At 48.4% G+C, this 20,488-nt stretch overlaps 2 protein-coding genes across 4 annotated transcripts; one reads left to right on the forward strand and one right to left on the reverse strand.

Annotated features, from left to right (window-relative positions):
- Positions 1-449: 449 nt before the first annotated feature.
- On the forward strand, positions 450-5,060 carry RBM8A (RNA binding motif protein 8A). Its single transcript, XM_081892715.1, has 6 exons — positions 450-607; positions 1,744-1,803; positions 2,866-2,943; positions 3,107-3,243; positions 3,869-4,005; positions 4,677-5,060. The coding sequence occupies exons 1-6, from the start codon at positions 541-543 to the stop codon at positions 4,720-4,722; spliced, it is 525 nt and encodes a 174-aa protein (XP_081748841.1). The 5' UTR covers positions 450-540; the 3' UTR covers positions 4,723-5,060.
- Positions 5,061-7,770: 2,710 nt separating this feature from the next.
- LOC309359252 (gonadotropin-releasing hormone II receptor-like) lies at positions 7,771-19,369 on the reverse strand. Of its 3 annotated transcripts, none has more exons than XM_081892713.1 (4): positions 18,562-19,369; positions 11,488-12,630; positions 10,423-10,627; positions 7,771-8,636 (listed from the first exon to the last, which is right to left on the reverse strand). In XM_081892713.1, the coding sequence occupies exons 2-4, from the start codon at positions 12,067-12,069 to the stop codon at positions 8,152-8,154; spliced, it is 1,272 nt and encodes a 423-aa protein (XP_081748839.1). In that variant the 5' UTR covers positions 12,070-12,630; positions 18,562-19,369; the 3' UTR covers positions 7,771-8,151. The 3 variants fall into 3 exon arrangements, with proteins under 3 accessions (XP_081748839.1, XP_081748840.1, XP_081748838.1); XM_081892714.1 differs by lacking the exon at positions 18,562-19,369 and adding an exon at positions 14,823-15,215; XM_081892712.1 differs by lacking the exon at positions 18,562-19,369 and having other exon boundaries at positions 11,488-12,783.
- Between the last annotated feature and the right edge of the window lie 1,119 nt (positions 19,370-20,488).

Here is a 20,488-nt window from a genome sequence, read left to right on the forward strand (position 1 = left end):
AGCTCTAGTTGGCATACACTTGGTTCTTCCCATTTTATCCTCACAACAACCCTTTGGGGTAGGCTACTGGCCCAAGAGCACCCAGTGCACTTCGTCATCGGGTGTGGATTTGAACCCTGGACTCCCAGGATCTAGTCAGGCAATCTAACCACTGCACCACACTGTCTGGAGAGATAGCCACGGGTAGGGTCCTTCAGAGTCCCCTTCTCCGTGTTAGAAGATCCCGTTCAGTTTTAGTCACACCCCTCACTCTCATTTTACAAGCTGGAGCCCTCTGCCCGCCCTATTTCTCTTTTGGCCCCTCTTCCCACGAGGCCTTGCAACTCTCCTTCCGCCGTCGCGCTCGTATAGCGCCGCAAAGACCTCCTCAAGATGGCGCCCCACGCATAACCCTTTCCCCCGCTTCTTCCCAGAAGCGGGCCTTCAGCCAACCCATGTGCGCCGGCGCCGAGCTCTCCCGGCGTGCACTGCGCTCCTTCCGTCGTCAGGCGGGCGGGGAGATTAGCTCCGTCGGCCGAGGAAGACGCTCGAGTGGCCAAGATGGCGGACGTACTGGACCTTCATGAGGCGGGCGGCGAGGACTTCGCCATGGACGAGGATGGCGACGGTAGGGAGAGGCGGGGGTGGGGTGGGGTGGCTGATGAACTCTGACTTTGCTCCTCCCCAGTATTATTAGTATTTACGCTTTATTTAATTCACTAGTCACAGCAGCCCTGTAAGGTAGGCCGGTGTGACCATTCCCTATGTTAAGTAGAGGGTGGTGACGGTGGCGCTATCGTTTAGATGAGAAAGATTGAACGATTTATATACCGCTTAATCAAAATAAACAGCACCTTAAGATGTTGAAGGCTTGAGGTACCCATTTTTAGGACCCTCCTTGTTCCTGTATTTCCAATAACTTTTTTTAATACTGTGTTTTTGTTGCTGTAACCCTCTCTGGGACCTTGGGGTGAAGGGCGAGTGAATTAATAATAAAATACATGGCTGAGACCCTAGAGACAGAAGAAAGAAAGCGCTTAGAACAGCCCCGCACTGTAGTCTACTATTATTACCCCTACTTTGCAAAAGGGTCTGTCGTGGACTGTTCCCCTGCCCCTCAAGGCTGCACTGTATTGTTAGGAGACCTTCTTCACAGCCCTGCATCCTTGTTTTGTAAAGAGGGAAAGCTGAGGACAAGGAATAAAAGTCTTACCTAAGGCCAGTTAGTGAGCTTCGTTTGCAGCAGTAGCCAATGTGGTGCCTTCCAGATGTTGTTGGACTGCAACTGCAACATCTGGAGGCCACACATGAACCTTTTAGGAAAGCTTTCCTTGCAGGGTGGCTTACAAGTAATAGACTAATTACAATATAGAAAACACATGATTAAAAACTTAAGAACATGCTAGCTACAATACAGTAGGTAACAGGTCCATATTAAAACAGTTATGCGATACTTTCCCAATACATTCCTCTACTTCCTTCCGTGGGTTGATTCTGATGGTGTTTTCTTCCCCAACCCCATTTCATTAGTTGTTTCCCATCTCAGTGGTTTAAGGCAGCCTTTGCTGACCTGGTGCCCTTCAACTACAACTCCCAGCCAGGTGGGCGAAGGCTGCAGTAAGCTGCATCTCGCTCAAGGTTTCCTCCACTCCCAGGCAACATGTGTACATAATGCCTTGGATAGGGCTTGAGAGTGCATGCAGGTAGAGACATGCCACCCATTTAGATAGCCACTTTGACCCAGCCTGTTTGATCTCTCTGCAGAAAGCATCCACAAACTGAAGGAAAAAGCGAAGAAGAGGAAAGGCAGAGGATTTGGGTCAGGTAAGGTGGCTGCCTCGTGTATGTTGCTTAGATGTGTGTGTTTATCTCAGAGGTTACGTTATTCGATTGTCTTCCCTTCCTTTGTCTGAAAAATATCAGTGGCAGTACAGTGGAACCTCATGTTATGTACCGTCCTCCTTACGAATGCTTCAGGTTACGAGCTCCGCTAACCCAGAAGTAGATGCTCCCGGTTGCGAACTTTGCCCCGGGATGCGAGCTGGAGTCGCGCGCCGGTGGCATGGCAGCAGTGGGAGTTACCATTATCGAAAGCGCGCCTCATGTTAAGAACGGTTTCAGGTTACAATGGACCTCTGGAATGAATTAAGTTCGTAACTGGAGGTACCACTGTATTGCCAGTTGCTTTGATCTGCCGTTGGTTGCCACAGGGGGATCAGTGGGGTGCCAGTTATAGCTGGTCTTGCTGGGTAGCCAGATTTTGTTCTTACCACTGCCCTTAGAGGAAAGGGCATGGTGTTGTTTCCAACCTCACACTGAGTTTTCTCCATAGCCCTGTATAATTGCCCTCGAAGCAGAAAGGGTGTGCTCAACACTCATGCTTAGTTTCCAACTTGCCAGAGTGCAGGAATCACATTCATTGTTCCTGGACAGCTGCAACAGCCAGAAAAAGTGGACAGCCTTATGAGCAGGCTCTCGAGCTGTGGCTGTGAGGGGAGGTGGCTGCTTTCTGGGGGAGTTACTCTGTGGAGTGTTTGACCTCTGGGGGAAGCATTGGAAAGCACAGGGTTATCATTTTGGAGGCACTTGGAGCCCCTTCCCTGAAGGAGCTTTATTAGGGAACATTGCAGGTGCTTCAGAGAGGATGTCTGTGCAGAGTTATACTTTCTAGTTATTGGGACTGAGGATGTGAGATCTGGGTTGTGGTATCCCTGAGGGTGAAGCCTGGGGAAAGCAGTCCCTGCTGCTGATGTGTAATTACATGCCATTAACTTAAAATAAGGGTGTGGGTGTGTTGGGAGGGTTCCACAGCACCATTAGTGCTTTCTAAATCATATTCTGGTTGCTTTGCTTTTTGTTTCTTTGTGTGTTGGTGCATACAATCAGAGGAGGGTTCCAGAGCCCGTGTCCGTGAGGATTACGACAGTGTGGAGCAAGATGGGGATGAGCCGGGTCCCCAGAGATGTGAGTACGTGTCCAGGGAGCATGTTCTCTCTCCCATGTCCCGCCCACCCTAATTGGCCAATGGTAACCTCTCTTTCCTTTGCATGGGGCAGCCCACGTTGAGATGTGTTCCTCCAAGCACAGCTCATGGCTCTTTTTTTTGTCCTGCTCTTTGTTGTTACAGCGGTGGAAGGCTGGATTCTCTTTGTCACGGGTGTCCACGAGGAGGCCACTGAGGAGGACATTCATGACAAGTTTGCAGAGTTTGGGGAAATCAAGAACCTCCACCTGAATCTTGACCGGCGGACAGGTTACCTGAAGGTACAGGGGTGGCTGCTTTTGTGTTCTTTCTGGAGATAGTCAAGGAACACACCTTAGTAGTGCATTGCTATAACTACCAAAAGCCTCAGATCTGCTCCCTGTGGCAGCAGGCACAGATAGGTTCTAGAAGCTGGGGGAGCGGGGGCTATCTGCAGGTTTCTCAAAAGAGCCATGGGACATGCACAAAAGGCATTGAAAGGAAAGCATAAGAAGAGGACGCTGCTTTTGTCAATATGTTGTTGCATTTTGTCAGCCTTATTTCTTGCCAGTGTGCTTGTCAGTGTTGAATCCTGCTACAAATAAGGTGTCCTGGGATCAATCAGTTAGTCTGACCAGGGGAAGTTTGTTCAGACTGCAGCAGTGGAAGAGAAGGAAAGCAAGGACTCTCCATCGGTTCAACTTTTGGCACCTAGTGCTCTTGAACTGTTTCCCATTCCATCCAGTTGTGAAAATAACTGTATGACTAAGAATGTGTGCCTGAGTTTGCCTTTTTCCTTCTCCTTCCTGCTCTCTTTTCCTTCTGTGTTATGTTCTTTAGTTTTGGCTGAAGAACAGTCTAGAAACCCTTCCAATAAATGTTTGAGTGAATTATGTTTCTTCCCCTGAACGTCCTCGTATTTTACAGGGCTACACACTGGTAGAATATGAAACGTACAAAGAAGCCCAGGCAGCCATGGAGGGACTGAATGGACAAGACCTTATGGGGCAGCCGATCAGCGTGGATTGGTGTTTTGTTAGGGGACCTCCGAAAGGGAAGCGAAGGTGAGAATTTCCCACTAAGGAGTGGGAGGAAATTGTACATTTTTTTCTCACAGTAAACTAAAAGGTGGTGCTTACAGCAAACTAATAATACTACAGCTCTTTTTCTGTCTTCTGTATATGTTAAAGCAGGAAAGCTAAGATGAATTTAATCAAAAGATCTGGCTGTTTTTGCAAAACAATTTTAGCATTATGGAAGACACACTTTACATACCCTTTTCTAATTGTCCTTAGTTTTGTATGTGTTCTGTTTTTTGTCTTCACGATCGCTGAGACTCCCTGCCATTGTTCCCAATTTCAGAAAGGGAACTGAGTCTAGGCTGCACAGTGGACTGATTATGCACCACAAGCATGAACTGAACCCAGGGCTAAGGCACTGACACTGATGGGGGGTGTTCTGTGTAATTGCATAAACAAGATTAAATTGCAAACATTTTTGGCTTTGGGGCTTGCCAGATTCTGGTCTTTTGCCAGCAGCAAGCTCTCTTCTTCAGCTACCACTTCCACCCTGTGTTTAGAGTTGTCCTCCATTTGTGGCATGATAAATGGAGCGCAGTTCTCCAGCAGATACTTCATGAGCCTCATCCAGTCTTGTTAACTTTCTCAGCTTTTGCTTATGGAGAGAAACTCAGCATAATTTAATGGACCTCTTTGTCTCTTCTCTTTCCTCTCAGGGGTGGCCGTAGAAGGAGCAGGAGTCCTGACAGAAGGAGGCGCTAGAGGTGGGGAGGGAGGTTCTCCTTTTTGCAATGCTTGTGATGTTAAGTCCTGGCGAACCAGAAGGAAATGCCCCTCTGCACTAAGAGACCATATGCTTACGTCTTTTTCTCTCCGCTCCCCCCCCCCCGGTTAATTTCGTATTTACACAGTTTGACTATTTCTTAATTACTCTCAATCTGATGTCTCAGTTTACATGAGATTTCCTGTTATTGGTGTCATTGGACATACGTCCTCCTGTGTCTTGGTACAAGTCATTGTGCTTTTTTAGTCTTTGAGAAGGGACTGTCTGAAAGCAACGTTCAGAATAAAAAGATTATGGACTTTTTTATATAAAACAATCCTTGCGTTTAACCTTTTTTCCTTTGCTTGGGGGATGTGTTCCAAGGTGGTGGGGCGGCTTCAGAGTGACTATAGTCTAGCACCTCCCCTTTGCTGGGCTGTTAGCCTCTTTTGTGGTTGGATTGTCAAGAGCATCCATAAAAATTCCCAAACTAGCCTTTTTTATCAGTCTGAAATGTTAGTAGCCTGCTCACACTTGTCTACGTAAGTCCTTTGTGGCGCATCAAAGGCCCCCCCGGGGGGGGGGAGCACTGGGGCTCCATATGTTTATGTCAAACAAGTTTGTGTAGATCTAGCAGGTTTTCATTTCTTTCCCGCTACTTTTCCGGTGCATTTTTTTTAAAAGCTTTTGGTTACAGAGCCAGAGAGAATGGGCTGGAACCAAGGGGTAAGACTTTAAGACCCCCATAGCATTCTGGCTGCCCACCACACTTCATCCTGGCTGCCAGAAGTAGGACAATATTTGTTCAAAACAAGGCTGCGCACAATGTCCACAGCTGCCCTCATCTCATTTGTGCATTCATTTCTATTTTATTGCATTTTTATCTAACCTTTCCTCTAAGGAGCACAAGGTGGCATATTTATTTCTTCTGTTCCCCTTGTAGCCTCTCAACAACCTAGTAAGGTAGTTTAGGCTGAGTGGCTGGGCCCAAGGCCACCTAGTGAACTTCATAATCAAGTGAGGATTTGAACCCCGGTCTCCCAGGGTCTAGTCTGATGCCCTAAGCACAACACCACAGTGGTCCTCTTGTCATCTCATTCAAGGCAGAAAATCTGTCAGGGAAAAGATTCATCAGCCTAATTTGTGGAGCATTTTCTTTTTCTTCTGGCAGTCTCTTGAGCCTGCTGGTCCACTGGGAGAAAACTCTGAAAGCAGCCATAAAGTAATGCCTTTTCATTGTCAACCAAAAACTGAAGGAGTGAGTGATTTTCTACAGCCCTCAAATTTACCTTCAGGCTGGATACCAAGTGGGGAGAAGAAGCTAGCGAAGAGAAGGACTAGGTATGAAGGGAAAACCCTTGATTCTAGAGTCGAAGAGTCATTGCTCCTGGGGCATAGATTTTCCAAGGGAGAATAGTCCTTGCTTCTCTTGCCTCTTACAGCCTTTGGTGCCATGTAAGATCCCTGTCCGCCAACCATGGCTTTTAACAAAGACTTGAGCAACGCCCCTTGTTTTTCATTTTTAGAACAACGGCACAATTCTTAGCTGGGGAGCGTTTTCATCACACGCATGCCTGCATCCTTTTCTCTCCCGTCACTCTGTGCCCCTGCCTTTTCTTTTGTGTTGAACTTGAAAGCTCATTCTCTTGTGATTTCAGTCCCTAACAAAGGTATTGGTCTCTTGTTACTGCTAGACTTAACAGTCAGCAGATGGTATTCAGGGGTGTATCCCCTCTGATACTGGAGGTGGTACACAGCCTTATCCCCCAAGAGCTGTGATTCCTGCATTGCAGGGGATTGAACTAGATGACTCTGGGATCCCTTTCTTATGGTTTTATGGATAAGCTGTTGATGAACAGCTGCTTCAATGAGGTGTCACAGGTAGCCTTTGGCCACTAGGTGGGGCTGTGGCTTTATTAGACCAAAACCATGTTCATTAGCAGGAAGGGATCTAGACATGTCTCCTGTTCCATGCTTGATTGAAGTGACAGCATCTCCTAAAAGACAGCTAGAATGAAGAAAGATCAGCCTGGTTTTAAATTGCTGGGAAGCAGATTTCAGGACACATGCAGCAGGTACTTCCAGATGGTGAGATGTGTTCAACACGACCAATGAAGGAGAGCTTTCCACTTCCCAAGGCAGCTTGTGCCATTGTCAGTTGACCTGTTCCTGCAGCTGCCTGTGTCAGCAGGGCAAGAGCCAGCAGAGGACTTGGGTGAGTTGCAGGTGGCTGGAGCCAGGATCCTGAAGGAGGAAGGGATGCAATCCTTAGAGCAGATGGGGCTGCAGGGAGAGAGGTCAGGAAAGGCTAGGATGCTGTGGGGGATTCAAGAACCCATGGAGGTTCTGAGGCAGCACAGCAGTGAGGAGGAGAGTAAAGTTGAGAGGCAACAGTCTCAGCAAAGGGCAAAGCCTCCAGGCATTTTATTCCCAGGAGAAGCTGGAGGCAGGGGTGGACTTTGGTAATATGGCAAAATTGCTGACAAAATTTGGTGCCTCCCCCTACATATTTATTTTCATGCCCTCTGCCCTCTCACTTTCCATTCTGCAACCCCTCAGCTCATCATCCTAAATCTGACGTTTCTGAAGGTTAGCTATGCAGCTCAGTGTTAAGCTATGGGACTCCCACTGGTGTCAGGGATGGCCACCAACCTAGATGGCTCTGGAAGAGGTTTGGACAAATTCATGGAGGACAGGGCTATTGATGGCTACTTTAGCAGGGTAGGAGAGCTGGGGGGTGGAAATCACATCTGGCAACCAATGCGGCCCTTTGGTTTCAGATAGTACATGGGCAAAAGCCCAAGACACAAATTTTCATAGCCCTCTAGTGGCTGTGGTGGCTCATTTACCAGAAGTAATGCATTTTGTATTAACTGAAAGTGCATACTCGCTTCTGACCAAACTAAGCCGCCTAGAGCACAGCATAAATCGGGAGGCAAGTTAAATGGGCATAAGATGTGATTGTACCATATTACTATTCCTGGGCAACTGCCTTTTTCCATAGCTGCAACACTAGAAGAGAAATAAAGGACAAGAGAGAGGATCCCTCATTGAGAAAATATTCTGTATTTGTTGGTCAGAGATTTGGAGTGTTGACTATTGCCATGGAAGCTCCTCCAGAGCTCGAATCAGGCTGCAACCAGCCACCAAGACAATTTGCCACCTGTAGCAAAGGACAAGATGTCGCCTACCTTCCTTGTGCAGAAGTTGACTGAGCTGACAGTCGTCTTTTATGCCAGTGCTTGTGACAAGACAGCAGGCTGGATGGGACTGGCAGCTCCGTCCCCCAACACCTCTGCCTCTGAATAACTGGCACATGAGGCAGCTGCATCACTTTGCCAAACAGTAGTGCCGGCCTTCCACCCAACTCCCTGCAGTGAAAGCTAATCCCAGCAAGTGAGGTAATGGACCATGTTTTATCTACATGTTCAAATGAAGCTCTCCGCCATCTTCTTCCTCTTCAACCCCAGCTTTTTGACCCTCGCCAGCGCCGATTCTGGCTTGTGCTTCTTGGGCTCCCTCAGCTGCCTAGTAGCTCCCCCGCTGATGGTGGAAGCGCGGAAGGAGCCGGTGAGCACGGAAGCTCCCTCCATCTCCTTTTCCCTCCGAGGGCAGCAGCAGGCCTGCCCGCTCTCCGTCCGGAAGTGCATAGCGAAGAAGCCGTAGATCAGGGGGTCAAGGCACGCGTTGAAGAGGCCAAAGAGGAAGAGAATGTGGCTGAGGGAAGGGGGCACCTGCTCCCTGGTCAGCATCTCCGGGGAGAACCAGTACCACAGGCCGAGCAGGTAGTAAGGAGTCCAGCAGACGACGAAAGTCAGGACGATGACGGCAGACATCTTGAGGGTGCGCATGCGCACCCGAGGAATGTTGTTGTAGGAGCGGCGGAGGTGGAACTCCCTGGACTTTGGTGAAGCTGGAGGAGGAGTAAGACGTTGGTGAGAGGCAAAAAAGTAAAGGGTCTGGGGAAGTTGAGGAGTTGGAACATCCTGGCTGTGAATCCTGCAAGACCTGCTCCCTTCCTTGCTGGCCTCCTTCCACCTTGCTGGGAGAGCAGGTCCCTGCCTGCCTGACTCCAGCTACAAATATTGAGGCTGCCAAAGAACCAGAAACCATCTTAGATCAGGCATCCTCAACCTTCGGCTTTCCAGATGTTTTGGACTACAATTCCCATCATCCCTGACCACTGGTCCTGTTAGGGATCATGGGAGTTGTAGGCCAAAACATCTGGAGGGCCACAGGTTGGGGGTGCCTGATCTTAGATGCCTCTGGGCTCTTGGGGTGGGGTATTGTTGAGGGTTTAAAATATATATATATATTCATTTGGTTTTTCAAATTAAAATTTTACAGGCACACGTCCAACTTACAACATAAAACTTACAAGAAGATTCCAAGGAATCTCTTGGACTTCCCTCCTCCCCTTTGTGGGTCCTATTGCTAGTCATTTCCTCCTGCATCTTTTATGATAATCCAAAATATTTTACCTCTCCATTGTGTCCAAAATTCACCATTAAACTACAAGTGATATTCCAATCCTACTAACAACTTTAACTCTTTACAATGGTTTTTAAAGTAACTTATGAATTTCCCCCATTCCTTGTTAAAATTTTGCTCTTCCTGATTTCTGATTCTTCCGGTCATTTTGGCATAATCCATCAACGTGATCTGCCATTCTTCTCTAGTAGGGACTTTATCTTCTCTCCATCTCTGGGCCCAGAGTTGTTGCGGGTTTTTTGTTGGGGTCACAATTGGAGATGCTTAATTGATACTAAGATTTGCACCTTTATTTTTAGAACATATGGGGGGCGGGTTGTTTGATTTTCTTGTGTATGCTTTGATACGGTTTTATTTCTTGATTATGACTGCTTCTGTTCTATTTTTGTAACTCTGTAAATATTTCCGTGTGTTAAGCCACCTTGAGCATGGTTTTAAATATGGAAAGGCGGCATACAAATAAACAGGGAGGAGAGGGCTTATCAATGGCTACTAGCCTTGATGGCTCTGCTCTACCCTCCACCAATTGCAGGAGGCGAGGGTTCTGTGGTGCTCAGGTCCTGCTTTCCAGTTCCCCCAAGGTTTCTGGTTTGCCACTGTGGGAACAGGATGCTGGACTAGATGGGCAATTGGCCTGACCCAGCACACTCTTCTTATGTTCTTATTAACAATTATTATTAATTGAATTTGTGTACCACCCTATACCTGGAGGTCTCAGAACAAAATCAATATATAAAACTACAAAATATATAATGAAAATTAAAACAACCCAATAACACCCCCACAAAAAACCCACATATTTAAAAGGGCATAGGATGTCAATCAAATCAACCAAAGGCCTAGTTAAAAAGGAACACTTTTGCTTGGTGCAGGCGTGGCCAAACTTGGCCCTCCAGCTACAACTCCCATCATCTCTAGCTAACAGGACCAATGGTCAGGGATGATGGGAATTGCAGTCCCCAAACAGCTGGAGGGCCAGGTTTGGCCATGCCTGGTGCCTAAAGGTGTATAATGAAGATGCCAGGCAAACTTCCCTGGGGAGAGCATTCCACAGATAGGGAGCCACTGCAGAGAAGGCCATCCTCCGGACCTCTCCGGAGCCACAAATCCTTAGACTTCAGCTCCCATCAACCCTGACCAAGGACAATCACCCACCCCTTCTGGGGAGGTACCAGGGAGATAGTTGGCGCCCTGCAGGTTAACCTCACCGCAAGCTTTCTTCATCTTTCTCGAGATCTCCACGAAGATGCGGGAGTAGCAAAGGACCATGATTAGCAGCGGCAGGAGGAAGAGGCAGGAGAAAGTGAACATATTGTAAAGGGTCTCCTGCCAGTGAGCCTGGAAGCTCCCTACGGTGGCGCATTGGATGAAGTAGGTGGGCTGAGACCGGCTGACAGTGTGGAAGACAAACACCTGGAGAAAGGACCATAGGGGAGAGAGAGAGAAAGAGAGAGATCCATCAGAGTGCTCAATCATCTAAAAAAATCCAGCAGGCATCTCAACGTAGTGGCCGCATTCACACAGCAGTTAATTCCATTTTCCCAACTCTTCATTCCCAGATTATATTTGGATTTCACACAACTATAAAAGCCATATCTGGAAAATTAACGGGATATGTAGCACATGCTTAGCATCCATTTCCATTGGATTTGGTGGCAGGGGGGGAATGCATTTACAGCCCCCCTTTACCCAGAAAATTGTGGGAGCAAGATGACAGAATCTGGGGCAGGATACCAGCATGTGGATCTTTCATGCTGTTTTTGTGGGGGAAGAGAAGCAGGCATTGCAGAAAGCGTAGGAGACTAGCGATGTCCAGTGTCACACGTCTGAAGGCACCCTGAGTTTGGCTTTATGATAATTCTTTATTGTCCCATTATCTATGGGTTGTTTTTAATTCAATGTCAATTCCCTCTTGGAGAAAAGCTATTTACTTCCTTTTTATTTTAAAATCCGGAGAAAATAGCATTGGACAACAACCAGCATTGCACCAGTGAGCATAAGATGAAAGCTGCTGGATCAGGCCAAGGGCCCACCTATTCTGCCATCTTGTTGTCACAGTGGCCAGTGAGATCCCTGACCGCCAAGGCCTTCCTAACCTACCTCACAGGGATGTTGTGGAGATTAAACAAGAAGCGGGAAGAACTGAATTTGCCACCTTGAGCTCCTTGGAGAAAAGGATGGGATATAAATGCATAAAAGGCACACACACACACACACACACACACACACACACACACACACATATATATGCCAATAAAATAAATAGCACCTACCTGAGGTAACGCCAGAACCAAACTCAAGACCCAGGCTACAGACAACATGACCTTATTCTTCCTCTTGGCCTCACTGACGCTGAGCGGGTGCAAGATGGCTGCCCTGCGGTCCAGGCTGATCACCACAGTAACGAAGGCCGAGGCGTACATGGCCACAAGTTTGAGGAACATGAGAAACCGGCATGCCAGGTCGCCGGCATACCACTGGACAGTGACGTTCCATGCTGCATCCAAAGGCATCACCACAAAGGTCACCAGGAGATCGGCAGCCGCCAAGTTCATGAGGAGAATCCGGAGGTGAGGCCTACGCTGGTACTTCTGGGTGACAGTCCAGAGCACAGCAATGTTGAAGCAGGCGGAAGAGAAGAAGAGGACCACCGTTATGGCAACGCGGACTTTGGCTGCAGTAGAGAAAGTGGGCAGTTGGAAGACCTCCTCTCCCAGAACACTGCCGTTGGAGGTCCCCCCATTGGACAAGAGCTCCTCTAGGCCGTTGGGTTTCCATTGACTTTGGTTGGACGCGATGGGTAGCCCAGAACCCACCATCTTGCTGAGCTTCATCTGGGTGGTGGTGGTGTTCATTGGGCCAATGTCAAGCTTTCCCGAGATGGAGACGGTGTCCTGCCCCAAACAGATACACGGATCCTAGTTGGATGTGGGGTTCCCAGTTGGGCTGGGCCCCTACCAGTTCCCAGGGAAGCCCTTCTCTTCCAAGACGGGGGCAGATCTGGCAAGTATAGGGCATGGTTCCCTTGTTCAGACAGAGCTTGAGCTACCCAACTCTGCTCCAAATCGAATGGTGGCAAGGTGTCCTTTCTGTTGGGTCAGGTGACCAGCTACACCTTGCTGCCAGGTGAGACCTCTCTTTGGGAGGTCCAGAATCCCTTGTCTTTGATTTTTGTATTTCCAGTCCCAAATACTCTATTAAATAGAAGAGATTTGTCTACTTAATGTAGTTCTAATGTTGTGGCCATGTCAGGAACACACAGTTCAGTCAGTGGCCAAGATGGTGTCTTCTCAAGGATTTCTCTGTGGTTTATCTGGCCTCCAGGGGAACAGTTCACAGCCCACACATTTCTTTTCTCTTCAGGGCAGTTTTAGTGCCTCTTAAAGCACTGAAGAAGGAGAGCACAGCCCAGGGACCTGCAGTGGGGACAGAATACAGATCGGCTTAGTTCTCTTTGCCATTTCTACCACTACCACCCTGCTCCCTCCTTCCAGGGGTATTTTAACCTGTTGCCTAAAAATCAGTATCTGGTGAATTTAACTTTTGTGTTTGCTGGGATTTTGACTTAAAACTTTTATAATTAAAAATAATAATCATAATCATCTCTTGGGACAGTATCCAACAAATTGGGGTTTTTTATTTTTATTTTTTTTGTTTATAGAAATGGCAAGTAGGAGGTGGCACGCTGGAAGTGTATAAATTTATTTGTTTCATAAATTTCTTTACCAGCCTTCGCCGGAGGATCACAGGGAGGTGTGCAATAGCAAAACACAAAAATACATAACATAGTAACAAACAAAACCCTCCACTGCAGGGAATCAAAAATGATTCTCCTGGTGCCTAAAGTTATATAACAGGTGCCAGGCGAGCCTCCCAGGGAAGAAGATTCCACAAGCAGAGAGCCACTGCAGAAAAGGCCCGTTTTTGTGTTACCACCGTTTGGACCTCATGTGGATGAGTCAAACGAAGAAGGGCCTCAGATGATGAATGCAGGGTCTGTGTTGGTTCATATGGGGAGAGGTGGTCCTTGAGGTATTGCACTCCTGAGCCATCTAAGGCTTTGTTAGGTTCAAAAGAGCACTTTGAATTGGGCCCGGAAACTAATTAGCAGCTAATGCAATGGGGCCCGGATCTGTGTAATATGCTCAAACGGCAGACATTAGGCTGCTCCTCTCCAGGGAGGGGTACAGCTGGGCCACCAGCCGAAGCTGATGGAAGGTGCTCCATGCCACAGAGACCACCTGACCTCAAGCGACAACAAAGGATCTAGAAGTACCCTCAAGCTGTGAACCTGCTTGTAACCCCATCAAAAGCAGGCAACCTCTCATCCATCTGGTCTAGGGAACTGCCCAGTAACAGTGCCTTAGGCTTAACTGGACTGAGCTTCATCTTGTTGGCTCTCATCCGGTCCAGCACTTCCACTGCCTCACCTGCAGATGTAAAGGAAAAGCAGAGCTGTGTGCCATCACCATATTGCTGACAACATGCTTTAGAATTCCAAAAGACCCCACGCAGCAGTTTCAGGTAGATGTTAAACAGCACGGGGGATAAAATGGAACCCTAAGGAACCCCATAATGAAGGCTCCACTAGGCTGAAGAGCACTCCCCAAGCATTTCCCTCAGGAAATGGCCACCCAAGTAGGACCAGAATTGCTGCAGAGCAGTGCCATGTTACCCCCAAATCAAAGGCTTCAGGATACCGTGCTTGACGGTATTGAAAGCTGCAGAGAAGTCGAGGAAAATTAACGGGGACCTATTTCCCCATCTCTCTTCCGACAGAGAGCATCGTACAAGGTGACCAAAGCAGTTCCTGTGCCAAAATGAGGCCTAATAAACCCCAACTGAAACAGATTTAGAAAATTGGTTTCCTCCCAGAGTGCCTGGACCTGCCATGGCATGGGATGGCAGAAGTGGACAGAGGAAACTAGAACTTGTGGACATCCCGTGAAGCTGAACGCTGGAAGATTTGTGACAGGCAACAGAACACACTTCTTCATATGCAGTGCAATAGTTAAACTTTGGAACTTGCTGCTACAGGAAGCAGCAATTATTTTCTTATCAATTTTACTAATTTTTTTATTTATTAAATTTAATGCCCTGTCGGTCTGTCTAGCTCAGCACTGCCTACTCTGACCGGCAGCATCTCACTTGGTTTTCAGTCGGAGAGATGGCATTGGGAATTGAACCCGGGACCCCGTGCATGCAAAGCTGAAGGGGAAGAAAGCCTGATGCCCTGGAGATCTGTTGCAAGGTTTCCTGGAAGGGTGCTTCCTTCCTATGTTCAATAATCAGATACCTCTTTGTGTCTTCCCCAGTTCCTAAACTACCCATCCTGTTGAAGGAAAAAATTAATAGACTCCCAATTAAAATGCAACGCCCATCCTTGAGGTTTTGTCGCAGACACTTCACGCTACCTGCCCACACTGGCGCGTATTTTTAGCTTAGCTGCTGTGGTTTCTAGCTAGCCAGCCGCTGATTTATTGAGTGCAGCCGGAGGAACAATGGAGAGAAACCTGAGATAAGAGGAACAATACAGGCCCTGAGCTCTTTCCAGCAGCTCCCAGTGGGTAGCCAAGCATGCAAAGGGGATACCTCTTTTCCTTCCCACCTGCCTCCTCCTTTGCCAGGGATGTTTCCTGAGAAGAGTTCCAGTGGCTGCGAATCCTCATCAAATGCTGGGCTGAAATGAGCAGGTGTTACAGGAATTCTAAGGTCTTTTATATATATATAATGAATGTTCATAAATGTACAAGGCAAGCACATAAGTATATAAACCACGTGTCTGAAATAGTACAGGAGAACAATCCTGAAGCCATTTTGACTCTCCCAAATTGACCTCAAATATTTATCTGCAAGGAGGAAGGAAATGGGAAAAGCTTTCCAATTGTCTTTGGACTGTAGGGGCTTACAACTCCCTGTAAATACAGTCTGGCAAGTATCTGCTAAGCTGAGCACACTATCAATATACGTAAGAGATTCAGGACCTAAGTATTTACCACCTGAAAGGAATGGCCATCAGATAAGGAATTATTTGGTATCCTGGCAGACAGGAGAGAAGCAACACACTCAAATTTCTGCTGGGGACCGGACCACCTTTTTCTGTGTCCGTATGTATGATGATTTGGGGGTTGGTCTTGAGCTACAGGGTAGGCAATTTCAAAAGTCTATATAAGAGCTTGCACACCAATGTTTGGCATTCCTCTCCTCCCTTCCTGCATGGGGAAGTTGGGGACCCTGTTGCAACAGTTTAATAAAGATCATGCTTATTAGCTGCTTTGCTTCTCAATATTCTCTGGCTGACCTCTGTTATTTTCTCCTACTGATAGAAAACCTACATAAGGACTCTATACGGGCTCTTGGATATCCATAAGGGATAAAGGAGCAGTTTTTTCTTATAACAAAGGGAAGCGGGAAACCCTGCAAGAGGATACAGACACACCCTCCCAAATGCAGACATAGCTATGTTGCTCTGCTCACTTCAACCTCAAAGGAAAAAAAGATACTGAGAGATGGAACAGGTCCAGAAAAGGAAAACCTAAATTATCAAGGGGATAGAGAGAGACTCCTCAGTGAAGAAAGATTGTGGTTGCCTGAGGCTTCTTAGTTTAGAGGAAAGGCAAGCAGCGATACATGGCATGGAGAAAGCAAAGAGAGATTTCCCCCCACTCTCATAACACTAGATGGTAAACATCCAATGCAGCCAAAAGGAAAGTCCTTCATGTGGCACATTGTTAAACTACGGAACTCCCTCCCACAGGATCTAGTAGCGGTCGCCAGCTTGGATGTCTTTAAAAGAGGATGGGGACAGATTCATGGAGGACAAGGCTATCGATGGCCACTAGCTTTATGGCTATGCTTTGCTGCCACGGTTGGAGGCAGTAACGCTTCTGAGGACTGGTTTCTGGAAACCACAGGGAGGGAGAACTGCTCCAGTGCTCAGGTCCTGCTTGCAGCCTTCCCCCAGGGGTCTGGATGGCCCCTGCGAGAACAGGATGCTGGACTAGATGGGCCTCATCCAGCAGGGCTCTTGTGAGTGCCTTGCAATCATTGTTTCTCATAAAGCTTGGTTTCCGGGCCCTTGGTCATCCTGGTCACCCTCCAACTTGTCAATATCCTCCTTAAACTGTGGTGCCCACAGCTGGACTCGGGGTTCCAAGTGGGGTTTGACCAAGGCAGAACAGAGCGGCACTATGACTTCCCTTGATCTGGATGCTGTTTTCCTGTTGATGCAGCCTAGAATGGCATTAGCTTGTTTTGCTGCTGCATCACACTGTTGTCGTATGTTAAGCTTGTGGTCTACTAAGACCTTTTAATACGTTCTGTCCAGCCAGGGGTCCCCCATCCTCTGTTTGTGCATCTGGTTCTTCCTGCCTATGTGTAGAACCTTACGTTTGTCCCTTGCATCTCCAGGTAGGAAGGACCACTGTCTGAGACTCTGGAAGCTGCTGCCAGTCAGTGTCAGGCATACTGAGGTGGATGGACCAAGAGTCTGACTCAGTCTAAGGCAGGTTTTATTGGAGGCGAAGTTTCCCTGGTGGCAGATGACAGAACCACAAGACTGATGTAAAATACTCAAACAGAGTTTTATTACGGCTATACAAACACAAGGCATGTGGGTATTCTCTTTCTGCAGGCAGTTGCAAACTGCAACTTATTCTCTCTCTATACACATCACCAGCTGTGCCTAATTAGCCTGGAAAACCACACCCAGAACTCATAGAAAATGTCCTTAAAGTTATCTTCACCCTTTTCCTGTTTTGTGAGGAATGATACCTAACAGGTTTCTATATTCCTAATAGCCCCAAAGGGGTGGTGCTGGTATGAAAAGATAATAGCTTGAACTTTCCGACACAACTTTCAGGCTCTCATTGACTGCAGATTATCCATTCTCTGTACCCAAACCATCTGATTTTTTTACTCCCCAACCTGCCCTTTTTTTGTTTAATAGCTAACCTGATGAGGAATGCAGCAGCAGCAGCACTCAAAGACCTGAGCTTTACTTGGTCCCTTAGTTATATTTAAGGATGGTGGGGAATTGGGTTGGTTCCACGTTTTAGTGTGAGCCTACCTGATTTGCACTTTCCAGAACAATGTGCAAATCCAGAACTCAGCTACCTTTCAACGCTTCACTTCTCCTGAATTCTGCAATGTGGGGTTTTCAGCCAAAAAATGTGGATATTATGGCAATGCATACTTATGGTGAAGAGCAGGTCATAAATATAATAGTGGTGGCAGTAATACTAGTGAAAATAGCATTATAATAATAGAAATTGCTTGCAAAAATATTAAGAGAATTGTGCAACAAAAGTCGAGAGTAATTGAAACCCACAGATCTGGCCACCCTTAGTTCTGCTGTGCTCCTGCTCTTTTGATATGAATCGCAACAAGCATCCACCAATGTACATGGCACAGGGCTGTCCATTTTTTCACACACACACCCCCGCCAGGTAATGAAAAAGCTGAGTCAGCCCAAGCTCCCATGCCCACTAAAGGCCACCAGCCTTCAAAACTGTGGTGCCTCGGACCATCACCAAAGCATGTGCAGAGTGCAGAATGTATTTTCACCTAGAAACGGGACCTAAAGACGAAGTGCCTCTGAGCACGTGTAGAACACTTGTTCTCTATTCAGGGAACCAGCTTTGTGGAATCTTTTCATCACAACGTCAGGATTCATTGTGATCTGTGGAGCGGAAAATGGGCCGTTTTGAGCTGGGCACCCTTGATTCTCAGACCATAATCTGATATTTATGGGTGAAGAACTTGGAAGACCTTGGGGGTGGGGGACCCTTCAGTTAGGGATTCTTGAACTGTGGTTCCTGCATTGCAGGGGGTTGGACTAGATGCCTCTTGGAGCCCCTTCCAGCTGTACGAGTCTCTGACCCAGGAGTGCCGAAAAGGTGGCAGGCAAGGGGCATTCCTTTGTGACAACAACCAAAACTATGTGAGGGAACTCCTAGGTGGCCATAATAACCCCTTTCACCAGTGCTTCGTACATCCGGTTGGAGCACTCACACTGAACTGGGGGAAAATGGGAGAGATGGACCGCGGGACCCCGGAACCCTCCCAGCAGTTGGGGTGCTCAAGAATTGCCCCAAGCCCCAGAAAAGCCATGCACACCATATGACCCATGCAGAGCCCTCCATGTGCGAGGTTTTTGAACCCAAAGCGACCCACATGTGACCCACCAACATCCCTCCTGCCCATCTTTGCGCCGTTTCCTCGGAAAGCCACCAGTGGGTCAGGTTATGCTCCCCCACCCCAATCTATTTCCCTAGTGGGGTGCCCACAGCCACTGTCCCCGAGATCCCCATGGCTTTCCTCCAGATGGGACACTCGGCCTTACTCACCATCCTTTTGCTCTGCTCCTTCCGCAGTTCCATGGGCTGCTGTTGCTGCAGAGAAATGGGGAGGGGGGAGGAGAAGAGGGGGAGGGAACCCTTCCAAGAACAAGGCAGGGGGGCTGCTGAGTTCCTCTCTATCCCCTTAGTTCCTCTGATGCCAGAGGTTTGCTTTGGGGGCTGTGTCGTGCGCCCGATGCCATCGCGGGATAGCAAGTGGCCGTGGTGGATTTCCAATGTTACAGCCTTGGTGGAGGTCACTGCAGAAGCAGCGCTGCTTCCTTCAATGTCCTCCTCTCTCTCCCTCTCCTCCCTCCTTCCCTCCCATCTCCACCTTTTCTATTTAAAGGTGCCACTTTCTTTTCTTTTCTCTGTCCCTCTCTAGCAACCCAGACACAGCGCAGATGGCCAGCAACCCAAGGGGGGGGGCTTTTCTCCCAGCCTCCTCAGTCTGTTCCCACTGGGTACCAGATGCCAGCTGATCACTTTAGGACACAGTGCAGAGAAAACTCTCTGCTTTGCAAAGCGCCTCTTAGGCTTCTCCGGCACGTTGTTTAAAAGCAAGAATTTGTTGCAGACAATGGCCAGCTTCTAACTTTCTTCGGCATCCTGGGAACCGCTGAGCGACACCGGGGAAGCACAGCGGGCAAAGGTCGTGAGCTGCGGGTCAGGGCTGACGTGACAGCTCGCATCTCATGGCAAATTCATTAAAGGCCCGTCTTAGATGCTGGAGCAGTTGGTTTATTTTCAACCCTGAACTTGCTGGTTTCACATGGCGCCCCCTTTGGGTAGCCATGAGTATTGCTTCCATTGTGAAGCACTCATTTCTATGTGCAATATGAAGGTGCCACAGCGGATCCTAAACCTCTCCTGCCTTGCGGGACATATTCGGGAGAAGGAAAGGCTAAGGAGTGAAGCCTACAGAAATCCAGAGTGGAATCCCTAAGGATGGCATCCTGTACTCCTCCTTCCGGCGACTCTTGGTGCCAAACGTATACAGTGGTACCTCGGGTTACATATGCTTCAGGTTACAGACTCCGCTAACCCAGAAATTGTACCTCGGGTTAAGAACTTTGCTTCAGGATGAGAACAGAAATTGGGCAGCAGCAGCAGGAGGCCCCATTAGCTAAAGTGGTGTCTCAGGTTAAGAACAGTTTCAGGTTAAGAACGGATCTCTGGAATGAATTAAGTTCTTAACCGGAGGTACCACTGTATTGTTCTGCTTTCCTTTGGACCACATCAGCCAGGCTCAGACAGGGGTGAGGGTCTTGTCATCTGGGCAGGGGCGTCATACCCATAGAGGCTAGTGGCGTGGGGCGCCAGGGCGCCAAGTTCTGGAGTGCGCCAGGGAAGAGGCAGAGGCTGGAAGCGGTGCCTCCCGGCACCAGCTTGCCATTCTCGCCCACCTCCGCCATGCCACGCTGAAGCAGCACCACACCCAGAGCCTCCGTCTGCCATGATCACCGCGGCATGAAGCCGCCAGCTGAGCCGGCTGGTGCCATGTCCAGCCTCTGCCTCTTCCCCGCCAAAGGAGCCACCCTCCAGCCACTGCCCGCCCCCTCCAGCCCCGTCAGCAGCACCGTCCTCCCTAAAAAACTCTGGGAAACGGGGGGGGGGGGCTGAAAGGAGCTTTGCACCACGGCGCCGGATATGCTTAAGATGGCCCTGCATCTGGGCAGCCCAAGACCTGCATGAACACTGCCCAGGCTTGTGCAGGGAGGTTAGGTAAAGGTAAAGGGACCCCTGACCACTAGGTCTAGCCGTGGCTGACTCTGGGCTTTCGGTGCTCATCTCGCTTTACTTGCCAAGGGAGCTGGCGTACAGCTTCCGGGTCATGTGGCCAGCATGACTAAGCCACTTCTGATGAACCAGAGCAGCACACAGAAATGCCATTTACCTTCCCGCTGGAGCGATGCCTATTTATCTACTCGCACTG

Source organism: Podarcis melisellensis (genome assembly GCF_964234715.1).
Source record: "Podarcis melisellensis genome assembly, chromosome: 16".
Classification (NCBI taxonomy): domain Eukaryota; kingdom Metazoa; phylum Chordata; class Lepidosauria; order Squamata; family Lacertidae; genus Podarcis; species Podarcis melisellensis.

Coding starts and splice junctions, on each gene's coding strand:
- RBM8A (XM_081892715.1), top strand. CDS start 541: ATGGCGGACGTACTGGACCTTCATGAGGCGGGCGGCGAGGACTTCGCC. Junction 608..1,743: donor CATGGACGAGGATGGCGACG/GTAGGGAGAGGC, acceptor ATCTCTCTGCAG/AAAGCATCCACAAACTGAAG. Junction 2,944..3,106: donor TGAGCCGGGTCCCCAGAGAT/GTGAGTACGTGT, acceptor TTGTTGTTACAG/CGGTGGAAGGCTGGATTCTC.
- LOC309359252 (XM_081892713.1), bottom strand. CDS start 12,069: ATGAACACCACCACCACCCAGATGAAGCTCAGCAAGATGGTGGGTTCT. Junction 10,628..11,487: donor TGGTTCTGGCGTTACCTCAG/GTAGGTGCTATT, acceptor TCCTTTCTCCAG/GTGTTTGTCTTCCACACTGT. Junction 8,637..10,422: donor AAAGATGAAGAAAGCTTGCG/GTGAGGTTAACC, acceptor CTCCTCCTCCAG/CTTCACCAAAGTCCAGGGAG.